Raw genomic sequence first — 11,590 nt, 5'->3', positions numbered from 1 at the left:
CAGGTAAAACACTCTTTTTTTCCATCTGAAATTAAGGCCTTGACTGAAAACTGTGTCAAAAAAAAAAGGGTATGTGTTAGGGATGCTGAAGGAAGGGCCATGCAGCACCCATCCCCGTGCCATGGCAGACCATGTCATCACTTCTGAGCCCATCACTGCCTCCACGTGCTGCAGGACTGGAGGTGAGATGAGCTCTCATGGGAGGAAAGCACATGCCACCCTGGCTCTATCCTTGTCCCCCTGCTCCTGGCCCAGCATTGTGGAGCTGCTCCTGGAGAGACAGATCTCCTGTGAGGGCTGCAGACCCACACAGCCCCACTGCAGATCTGCACCTTGCAGCCTGTTCCTGGGAGAGGACACGCTGTCCAGCCCAGGGGACAGCTGTGAACTATTCACTCTGCTGCCTCGATGATTAAAGACAGGGTCTGATGGGCTGATCCCCAGCTTGGAGGAGTAATAGCCCAGAAAAATGCTTGCTCAGAGTTAATACTTTCTGCAAACTTGGAAATAAATATTTCCAGGAGATTAGCCAGCTTCTGTCACACGTTAATTCCAGCTTTAAGAAATACCTTAGCTAGGGGCCGAGGAGGGGATGACAAAGGTGCCAAAGTACTTACAGAGCTGTCACTGTGCTGCAACCCAATCGGTCAGCACCCCCGGAGCACAAAGCCAGGCTGTCACTGCCAGATCGTGGCATTTGATAAGATGGAAGAGTGTGTTAACATGATGGTATCACGTTGTCATCCCTCCTGAACCGCTTCGCTCTTTGGGCAATCCATCATGCTAGGAAGGCTGACTGACCATAAAGAAAGACCCAGTGATGGGCAACACGTGGTGCTGGGGAATAGCTCCCGTGCAGTGACCTTTCAGACCTGACTGTAACAGGGCTTCGCACCGCTGAATGCAGAGGTCTCTGATGTCCAAATATTGTAGATAAACAAATGCAGGTTCCCATAAAGAGAATGACATCTCAAGGTTCAGCTCTCACCAAAGCCCGTGGAGCCAAATCAGCACGCAAGTCGGAACACAGAGGAAAGCAGAGCAAAGGGAGAAGAATGTGGATGATATTCCACTTTGACCTGGATCAGTGGGGAGCTGAGAGATGAGGGCGGACAGCAGCAGCCCCAGGCAGCCCTGGAGATCTCATAATTGATACCACAACCGTGGGGAAATGGGTGATTGGGGCTGTGACAGCTTTGGGGTGACAGGTAGAGCTGGTGACTTCACACGGGGTCCTCACCCCCTCCCATTTTTAGCCCCAGAACAGAGGGAATCATGTTGTCCCCAGCTCAGGAAGGGTCCCAACAGCTCTGTGCTGCACCCACCGAGGAGGGCAGGTACTGTAACAGCACTGTAACAGCCGTCCTCATGGGGAGCGGTGACTGCTGTCCCCACCTCACCCAGCCCGTTCCTCCCGAGCACCCAGCAGAGGAAAACAAATGGAGATTTCAGAGCATGGTGTCCTTTGGAATAATTTCTTAAAAATGCAACAATTTTTTTCTCAGAGATAACCTCAGTTTCACAGCAGACACCTGCCAGCAGGAAAAAATGTTCAGTTCGTGTTGCTTCGATCCCTGCTTCATTGAAGCTGTTTATTGACCTGCTAATGACATGTAATTATCCAGCAATAAGGGGGTGATACACAAAGGATCAATACCTGCACTGCAGCCGATGGCTGTGGTGGGAGATGCTCCTGAAATACTGAAACACACTGCAACCCCACTGTGCACAGTGACTGTGCCCCAAAGTACCACATCTCCACGGCTCCGGAGCACCTCCAGGGATGGTGACCCCCCACCTCCCTGGGTAACCTCTGCCAGTGCATCACCACTCTTTTGGAGAGGAAATTTCCCCTAATATCCAACCTGCATGTCCTCTGGTACACCCTTCTGAGCCCACTGAACATGCAGCACCAGAGTCCTTCACTGGGCGACACGCTCTCTTTATTTTGGCTCAGAGGGATGAAACATTGAAAAGCCAAAGGGAAAGAAAGAAGCCACCAGGAGTACAGCCCCCTCCCACCCACCGGGTGCTCCCCATGCATCAGGGCTCCGCCACAGGTATGTCCAGCACCAGCCCATCCTGTGGGTTAAAGAGAAAAAGCAACAGGCACAGTTCCACCACCCCACTGCAGTGGGTGTGGAGGATGAGGGCTCATCCACCCGGGGTGCCTGGCTCCCCACGCCCTGCCCACCTGCATCAGCCTGAGCTCCAGGTTCTGGTACGGGGTGCCCAGTAGTGGGGGCAGCGGGACCCCTCCTCGCAGTGCTCCTGCAACTGGTGTGGGGTGTCAGGGGTGGGAGGTGGGGGCCAGACCCAGGGGACAGCAGGCAGAGCTGGGTTGGGTATAGCCTCACAAGTGAGATCCCGTCCCTTGGCACACTTCCCATAGGGGTCCAGCAGGTGCATGGATGTTCTATGGTAGGCTGCTTTCACGTTGCTTTGCCATGGGATAACTGCCCCACCAGCAGCTCTGCCGGGCCCATCACTCCCAGCCCCCAAAAGCAAGGCCAGCCAGCCAATGCTGTTTCCAAAAGCAGATAACAACAGGCTATAGGCAAAGAAATGAGGACCATTTTCCCTGTGCAGACCATGAGCCCTTGGATGAAGCTGTAGCGTGCTTACTGTTGATGGATGGCACGTAAGCCACATGAATAATGTCTGCCAGGACTCCTCTCAGCGGCAGCACCTGGGACACAGAGGGGTGATGGACGTGGCCCATCTTTCCCAACGCTGCCAGCCACACCTGTCAGCCTTCCCTCCATTAATTCACCCAGTGCGGCCCCAAATCACAGGAAAATTGCACAGCCCCCCCCCACTACCCCAAGATGAATGGGAGCATTTGAGAAATTCTAAATTTCAGTGCAAGCTGCCAGGAAAGCTATCCTTCCCTGCACCTGCAGCACTGTGGGCACCTGATGCCTCCTCCTCACCACCCAGCCCCATGCAGACAGACACCCTGCTCACCACCACCTCCCCCCGTGTGGCTCTGCTGCTGTGATGGGGTCGGAGCAGGATTTTGGCACTTGAGCACCCAGCACACAAGGTGTGGGGCAGCCCACACCCACAGCTCAGCTGTCATTTATGGCCCGGACCTCCCAGGGATGCACAGAGTGCACTGCGAGCAGGGAGAAGGGTCTGAGCATTTGTGTTTGTGGGCAAATGGTTTTGGCAGTTCATTTCTTGTTTACCACATCTTCCCTTGAAATTTTCATCTTCAGCATTCAATTTGGCTTTCTTTTAGTGTTTTAATACATTTGTTATTAATAACAAAAGAAATGGGGCTGGGCTCCAGGGAGGAAATCCTGCTCCATCCCAGCAGTGCTTGGACCCTCAGTGCAGAGCTGTGTCTGCACCCTGCAGGACTCACATTGAATGCACCAATGGAGGAGTTCAACACGGCTGCATGGGACAGGCTGTGGGGACAGGAGCATGGGGTCACTGCCCGCCCCACTGCCCTGCCCTGCCTCAGCTCACACACCTCCAAGACCCCCATAGGTTTTATTTCAGCTGCACTACAACGTGCTGAAATCTTGTCTTTCTATCAAAAGAGCTGCTAGCATCAACCACTGAAAACCCACGTGGAGATATGGAAGTGCACCAGCAAGGTGTGAGACACGCTGCTGTCCAGCAGCATTGCGTGGCCCCTCTGTGGCATTGTCTCTGCTGTCAGTGGCACTGGGCAGGCAGACCTGTGCTGTTACCTGTGCAGCATCAGGGACAACTGCAGCCTGTCTTGTGCGACAGCAAACCGTGCACCCAGCTCAGAGCGATGAGTTAAGAGTCCTGAACGGGGACACACACGTGGCCCCACAGAGAGCTGACCCCTGCCTGACTCACGTGTGGAGAAGGGATGGACACGGGCTCACTGGGTGGGGGGCATGGATGGAGATCTGGACAGGGGGGTGGATGGGTGGATAGGTGCCAACTTACACATCATGGAGGTGAACTTTGTGTTCACGAGGTTGAGCACCGTGTCCATGGCTGGACACAGCTGGAAGGGGAGAAGAGAGCTGAGAAAGCACCATGCACAGCAGCTCTAGTGAGGAGCACAGCTCCTGCCTCAAGGCACCTGCTCCCTCTGCTCCTGATTACTGAGTGCCCGGTGCTGAGCTGGGAACAGCCCTGCATGCCCCACACCATCCGGCTGCTGGTGCTCAGGTTGGCGGTCTCCGGGATCCCCACTTGTCCTCCTAGAAAGCTGCACAGTACAGAGCATCGTGAGCACAGGATAGCCACCCCTCTGGCAGCTGGCAGCCCCTGTGTGTGCCATCCCCCCACCTTTTCCCCATGAGGGTCATCCGGAGCAGCACAGCCACGGAGACCCCCACACCAGGCGAGAGCTGCAGTGCTACCCCTGTGGCAAAGAGCTCCATCACCTTCAGCCTGGGGGAAAAAAGAGGAAAAGCACAGGGAGGAGGGTACTGCGGGACAGCAACCATCCCTCCCCCCGGGCCTGGAAGCAGGAGCCGACGCGTTTTGTTGCCTTTAAGTTATAGTTTCCCCTTTGTGGACACAGCCATGCAGAAAATCACCGCCTTTAATATCACGCTTGTTAGCGGGGAGTGATTTGTTTCTGCCTCCAGGCTGACACTTCCAAACCTTCTGCTTTTATTTTTTGATTTCCAGATTCAGGCTCCCGGTGAAAGGCTGCTGAGCATCACTCACCCGGAGATGCCTTTGATGGCTTTCGTGTTTGCCTTTTTTTTTCTCTCTCTCCCTCTACCAGCTTCCAGAGAACATCACTCCTGTTCAGCGCAGTGGAGACTGCTGGAATATTCACACAAGGGGTTCAGCACAGATGCCCCCTGGTGGGGTGGGAGGGGGACAGTGCTGGAGCAGAGGGAACTCACCCCCATAGAACAGGGTTGGTAGCACACCCCTGCTGCAGCAGGCATGCATCCCTGCATCTCTGCTCTGCCTTACCACAGCCAATGGTTCCAACATCCATCCTGAGGACGGCCCCCGTGCTCCCAGCACTTTGTGATGCTGCCAGGCAGCCCCCAAGCAGCAAAACACACCTCAGCACGGCCATGGCTGGCACCCAGCTCCAGAGGCTGAAGGGACATGAAGAGGCAATCAGCTGGAGGCAGCTCCTGCCGGCCCTTATATACTGAGCCCTGGCTGAGAAAGAGGAGAAAGCAACAGATTAAGGAGCTGGGGAATTACTGAGATGGAAAACTAATCCCTTGGGGTTTTCTGCTGTCTTCCAACACAAATAATTTCACCTGGTGGTTGGGGTAAGTGCTGGAGCCACAGGTGTCAGGTGGAGCTCCTGACTCTATTGCTCAACACTCAGGAAGGGCTGACAGAGCTTTGCGTGTCACATCTGAAAGAGGAAAACAGATCTGCTGAGCAGGGAATGGTGAATTCTGCCTCCTCTGGGGACATGGATGGGATGTGACTGTCCCTCGGGATGAGCTGCCCCCTCCCCACATCGGCAGAGCTCCTGCAAGTGCCAGGGGAGGACCTGGGGGCAGTGGGGGGAACCCCAGGCAGTGCTGTGGCTGTCCCATGCCACCCAGAGCCCACCCTGCTGGGATCCTGCAGCACCACGGAATTTATTTCTTCTCTTCATCTCCATATACAACATGTCACGGGGCTTAATGTGTCGTTACCTCCCGCTGTGATATACTCAGTGTCTCCAAGCGCAGACAGGGAGATTTACATCTCATCTAACAGAAGTGTAGGATTTATAGATGACTCCCATTGAGGAGCCCATCACACCAGGGAGACACCTTCGTGCCAGACTCTCACTCAGTCACTGCTGGAAGCTGACAACTCATTAAGCCTCCACGGGGACTGCCAGCTCCGGAGCAGTTCTTTAGGAGCAGAACACCCACATCTAAGCACCGCAGCACCCTCCTGTCCCATCAGCTCAGCCCCACGCCCTTGTGCCCCTCTAGATGATGGTAGCACCACAAATACATCTCCAGTGCTGCTGGGGTTATTGATGCTGCAGTAAGGCTGAGCAGCCTCTCTGTCAGTGGCTGTGCCTCCAAGTTGGGAGCTGGGACCTTTCTTTGTGCTCTCAGTAGCCCCACAATAGAGGCAAGCTGCCCGAGCACCTGCTGCTCCGAATGTCACCCTGCTGGGTCGATGGTCAGTGCAATCAGGTCTATGGGAAACAATAAGAAAGGCACAGAAAACAAAGTGCCACCGCCCAGCACACCCCTTCCAGCCCTCTCTGCCAACTTCTGCCCCCCCAGCCCCAGTTAGGCAGATATATAAAGCCAGCACAAGACCTTGTTGCAGCTGCAGCAAGACACAGACAGGCCTGGGAGAATGGGAAAAGCAAACAGAAAAGGTAAGGATGCGTTCACACAGTGAGAGTGATGCGAGCATGTATGTGGGTGGTCTCTGAGCATCAGTGCTGAGTGGAGATCCTTCCCTGCCAAGGCTGACACAGGCAGCACAATGGGATGCCTGAACGTACTGAGTCGTTCTCTTTATAGTCTAATTGCATCACAACATATGGTATATAAGCAATTCCAAAATGCTTTCCATGTCCCCCTCCTGCAGGCAGCACCGTGCCCCTGCTCTGCACCCTGGGTGCCCTCCTGGCCCTCCTGGTCCCTGTGCGGACCACCAGGGCCCCTGACTGTGGGGGCATCCTCACCCCATTGGGACTGAGATACTGTAAGTATGCAGCCCCCAGCCTGCAAAGAGGAGTGGGAGGGGTGGGAAACCTTCCTGCTGGGCATTGATACCATTATACCATGAATTGGATGGTTTTCAGCCATCATTTAGTAGCTGTGGGGTTTAGGAAGAGGGGGGAAGTGCACCACTAGAGCAGATTTCAGTCCATCCATCTCTGTGCATGGGATCCTGGGCTCGAGACCATCTTGTAAGGTGTCTGCCCTATTTCACAGTTGCTGAAGTCTCGAAGCCACATGCAGAGGTGGCCCTCAGACGGGACCTGATGGCCCTGAGAGCCTCAGACCTGTTCCTTGGCTCTGCGAGCCCCAGCAGGTGAGTGCCTGGCTCTGCTTCACCTGGGGCTTTGCTGCTTCACGTGAGCTTTTCCCAGAGCACTGGGAATTATCATAACAAAAATAAAAATAAAAGCAAAAACCCTCCTGGTAGTTAACACTGAAGTTTAAAACATCTATACAGAAGCAAACTCCTCCTGTTGGGAGGTGCAATACACCAACCCCACAGATCCTGGGACAGGAGCAGCACAGGGCTCCTTACACCCACATTTCCTCGAGCAGGGACCGAATTACCTCTGTAAAAGTGGTTGACCTGTGGCTGTCGCTCATCCCAGAGGCCGGGCTGCGGCTGGGCATCGAGGTGGAGCTGGGCATCGCTCCCCTGCGGTGAGTTCTGTCCACCCGTGGAGCAGGGCAGTGGGGCAGCAGCATGGCTCAGCACCATGGGACACAGCCCCCTGTTCTGCCTCCCCCACAGTGCCATGCCCACCCTGGCGAGGCTCTCCATCCAGGCTGACCTCCACGTGGACCTGGGCCCCGATGGCAACCTGCAGCTGCTGACCTCTGCCTGCAGACCCACCATGCATGCACAGAGCACTGGGGAGGTGGAAAGGTCGGCCCTGGGTTTCCCTGAGCACAGGGTTGGGTGAATAGGGGTAAAGACACTGATAATAAGCACTGCTGTGCAGGAAGGTGGAAGGACCAAGAGCTGGTCACTGACCTAAAAGTTTACAGAGGTTAACACAAACACTTCAGCTTCAAGGCAGAAGCTTCGTTTTGTTTGCAGCATTTTTGTCACACTTAATAGAGTTTCATCCTCTCATAAGGGAGCAGAAGTTTCCAAGCACTGAGCAGGAATATTTTTATTGCAAGACTAGCAGAAGCTCTTCAGTATTTTAGGGATCCAAACTGTAGTCAGAGTTTAACAGATGATAGGAAGTAATGATAACGATATCTTGGAATGCTTTTTGGGTCCCTTGGCCCAGCTGGTGCTGCCTAACCTCCTCCGTTCTGCTGTTTTCATCCAGCAAGTCCTCCAGATCCATCCTGAGCAAGAAGGTGGATGTCGAGAAGGTAAGAGAACATCTTTGCAGACAGGACACAGCAGGAGACAAAGCTCTGTGGGATCTGCACCCAGGGACGCACCCAGGGACAGTGCTGGCAGCCCCTCCGTTCACCTCCCACCTCTCAGGGCTTGTTCTTTATCCTGTAGCTTTGCCTGGACATCTCCAAGTTGCTCCTTTTCCCAAATGAGCAGCTGATCTCGCTGACAGGTGAGCAGCTCGGCAGTTCCAGGCACCAGAAATCTGGGTGTGGGAATGTGAGAAATGAATCCTGCTCCCCCCCTCCTCTCAATTCCATTCCTCCGGGAAACGCAGGAGGGCCACGGGCACAGCCTTCCACCTCTGCTCCCCCCTGAGCGTCCCTCTGCTCACTCTGCAGCGCTGCTCCCTGTCACCCCCAGCTGCCAGCTCCAGTACCTGCCACTAGCTGTCCCTGTGTTCTCCAAGCAGGGCATTGCCCTGTCCCTGCAGGTGAGACAGGACTCTGCAGCACACACCGTCCTGCTGCAAGCTGCACCTCTGTCCTGGCCAAGCAGCTGCTGAGAGCCTGCAGCACGCCCTGAGCACCCCCAGCCCTTTTTCCCCTCCCCGTGTTCCTGCAGACAACATTCCAGGTGGCAGGGGCAGCCGTCCCTGTGCCAGTCAGCCCTGTGCCCTTCAGCATGCCCGAGCTGGCAAGCGCCAGCACTTCCCACCTCATCCTGGCTTTGTCTGAGCACTTCTACACCAGCCTCTACTTCACCCTGGAGAGAGCAGGAGCCTTCAACATGACCATCCCCGTGAGTAGCAGGCGAGGGAGGAGGGAAGGATGCAACTGTGACCCCACCCCGTGGAGCTGCACTGCATCACCCCCTGTGCTCTTACCTCCACTGATGGGCAGCACTTTGCTTCCAGAGCATGCTGACCACTGCCACACTGGCACGGAAGATCACTCAGGTGCGTGGCTGTGTCCTGCAGCCATGGGGCAATGCCCCACCATCCTCCCCACACTGTGAGGCAGTCAGGCTGGAAACACGTCCCCACAGGTGGGCTCCCTGTACCCCGAGGACCTGCCCATCATGCTGAGCGCTGCGCTCCGAAGCTCTCCTCGGGTGGTGCTGGAGGAAGGCCGGGCAGCTCTGAAGCTCTTCCTCACTGTCCACATCGGGGCGGGCACACCTGATTTCCAGAGCTTCCTGAGCGTGAGCGTGGTGAGTGAGCACTGCAGTGGGCAGAGCACCCCGTGACATCGGTCTCCTGCAAGAGCAGGATGCGAGCAGTGCACTGCAGGGGCAGCACGCAGACAGCTCCATCACATCCCAGCATCCTGAGCTGGGGCAACAAAATTTGCTCACTCTGACCCTGTTCTCCTCGCAGGATGTGACCACAGGACTGCAGCTCAGCGTCTCTGACACACGGATGATGATCTCCACAGCAATGATAGAGTAACAAGCCTGGCTGTGATCTGCATCCTTGCAGGGGACACGGCACAGCCATAGCGTGGGATGGGAGAGGCAGAGCGGTCCGGGGAACTCCTTAGCTCTGATAACTTGGCCATGCAGAGGTAGCTCTAGCCCAGAGGAAGTGGTGAGAGGAGAACAGAAACAGTGCCCAGCTGCTGGGCATCACCCTGAGCATCCCATGACCTGCAGCAAACCCTCATTGCAGTGCTGGGGCCGGGCACCCCCAGCTCTGTGCTGCTGCGTGCAGTACTGCTGCTGGCTGGAGGTACCTGACTACAGGGTGCTGCTGGACAGGCACTGCCCAGTGTGCGAGCCTCTGCCTGATACCAGCACAGGTGCCTCAGGAGAACTGTCCAGCGACCCAGCCAAAGGAATGCTGAGCAACACCTGTACTGTTTTTATTTTGCAGGGATGCTGAGCTCAGCCTGGCTGCCTCCGATGTGGGCCTGGTGCCGGTAGGTGCCCCAAGGACCCCCCAGAGCCCCCATCCTCAGCCAACTCACACCACGGGCACCACAGCTGGGCCAGCAGCAGGGCAGTGTGTGCTCACAGTGCTCATGGCAGCACACCAGGACCCTGCTGCTGCCAGCCCCAGCATCCTCCCTCTCCCTTTGGAGCCGACTCTGCCCCGTTTCCCCCCACAGGCTGCACTGCTGGAGGAGCTGTTCCTGGCCCCTGTCTGCCAGCAGGTGCCCGCGTGGATGGATGGTGAGCAGTGGGCACATCCCACGGGCAGCACTGGGCACAGGGCAGCTCTCTGCTGGGATCTTCCCCATCTGCTTTCCCCATTTCTCCTCCCAGATGTGCTGAGGGAAGGCGTACACCTGCCACACCTGTCCCGATTCACCTACACCGACGTCAGCGTTGTGATCCACAAGGTAAGGAGCAGCACATTCAAAGTGCTCCCTGCAACAAGGCATTGAAGCTGCTCCTGCTATACTTGACTTAAAGAGAAGCAGTGCTTCCCCCCAGCTCTGTAGACAATCTGAGCTCTCTGCTCCCAGAACAGTGCTCCCTTGCTTTAAGTGGGCATCCCTCACTAAGTACATTAGCATAAGGCACGCACTGGGAGGAGCTGGGTGTGCTCTGCTCACACCCGCTCCCCTGTCTGTAGGATTACGTCCTGGTCCCTTGCAACCTGAAGCTGCAGAGCACCATGGCCTGAATCTGCCACAACGTTTGGGTGAAAGCAGTGGAAAACCGCTCCACTTTGTGGCTTTTCACTCCACAAAATGTGAAGAATCTTATTTCCTTAGTAAAGCATTTACGATAATGATGGCATTGCACCAGTCCTCCTCTTCCAACCCTGGTCCTGGGATTTCTGGTGTACAAGGAGGATGGATTCTAACAATGTTCCGTGCTTTAATTAAACATTTCTCTTTAATATCGCATTCTCCTGTACGGTCTTGACTATTTCTCCCCTCAGTGTACCAAAAGATGGATGAATTCCATCTCTGAGTGCCAGCACGAATGCCCAGGCCTCAGATTTCACCGAGGGAACACTGACATTCCACTAATTCCTGTAGGCACAAGGCAGCCCCATGCAGCACAGCATCACCCTTACCCACCACAGATACTTCATGGCTTTCCCTTCGCTTCTAGTGTTACTATGGGAACCAAAAAGCTGGCGAGCTGGGCCAGAAGGAAGAAAAAAATCACTGATCACCTGTACAATGGTTTCTAATATTAGCCTGGAAGCTGGTTGTGTTTCCAAAAACATGCTTCTGGCAGAGCTGTAGCAGAGTGGGTGGACAGGAGCACCTGTCAGGTGCCACCCATGTCATTGGTGGGGCATAGGGTCCCCGTGTGCTGCCCAGAAGGAGCACCCGCACTGCTCGCTGTGCACTCAGCAGCCAGCCCATGGAGCTGTGTTAATTACACATCCATCTGCTTTCTCTGTCCACATCATTTCCAGCCTTCGGAGCAGCTGAAAAGCACTTGAAAACCTCATATTTCAGATACTTGGGGATAGGAAAGGAAACAAAACAAGCCAGCGTGATTTATTGCAGGGAGTGAAAAAACCTGAAGGTTTCTATGCCCGTCCTGGGGACCTGACTAATGATTTTAATGCCTGAGGTTGGCAATAGCAGGAACTGTTCCTAATAAAAGTTTGCTGGTAGAGCTGCAACCATCATTCTTTGACTAATATATC

The 11,590-nt window shown here is 55.1% G+C and overlaps 2 protein-coding genes across 2 annotated transcripts; one reads left to right on the top strand and one right to left on the bottom strand.

Annotated features, from left to right (window-relative positions):
- Window positions 1–2,043: 2,043 nt before the first annotated feature.
- LOC136060187 (BPI fold-containing family B member 6-like) lies at window positions 2,044–5,035 on the bottom strand. The gene is given in 11 exon segments (XM_065754520.1): window positions 2,044–2,082; window positions 2,195–2,271; window positions 2,626–2,689; window positions 3,371–3,416; window positions 3,705–3,831; window positions 3,934–3,994; window positions 4,033–4,201; window positions 4,282–4,386; window positions 4,669–4,715; window positions 4,718–4,770; window positions 4,927–5,035. Coding segments are annotated over 11 exon segments (897 nt in total).
- A 1,250-nt stretch (window positions 5,036–6,285) lies between these two features.
- BPIFB2 (BPI fold containing family B member 2) lies at window positions 6,286–10,603 on the top strand. The gene is made up of 16 exons (XM_065754138.1): window positions 6,286–6,307; window positions 6,523–6,639; window positions 6,873–6,972; window positions 7,215–7,319; window positions 7,411–7,545; window positions 7,961–8,006; window positions 8,146–8,206; window positions 8,376–8,467; window positions 8,599–8,775; window positions 8,891–8,932; window positions 9,022–9,186; window positions 9,353–9,420; window positions 9,848–9,893; window positions 10,083–10,146; window positions 10,240–10,316; window positions 10,553–10,603. Exons 1-16 carry the CDS (start codon window positions 6,286–6,288, stop codon window positions 10,601–10,603), a joined length of 1,368 nt encoding a protein of 455 aa, XP_065610210.1.
- The last annotated feature ends 987 nt before the right edge of the window (window positions 10,604–11,590 follow it).

The sequence above is a fragment of the Cyrtonyx montezumae genome, unplaced genomic scaffold (assembly GCF_038088225.1).
Source record: "Cyrtonyx montezumae isolate F1298 unplaced genomic scaffold, pur_monq_1.0 scaffold_9, whole genome shotgun sequence".
Taxonomy (NCBI): Eukaryota; Metazoa; Chordata; class Aves; order Galliformes; family Odontophoridae; genus Cyrtonyx; species Cyrtonyx montezumae.
This window is presented reverse-complemented; position numbering and strand designations above follow the sequence as displayed.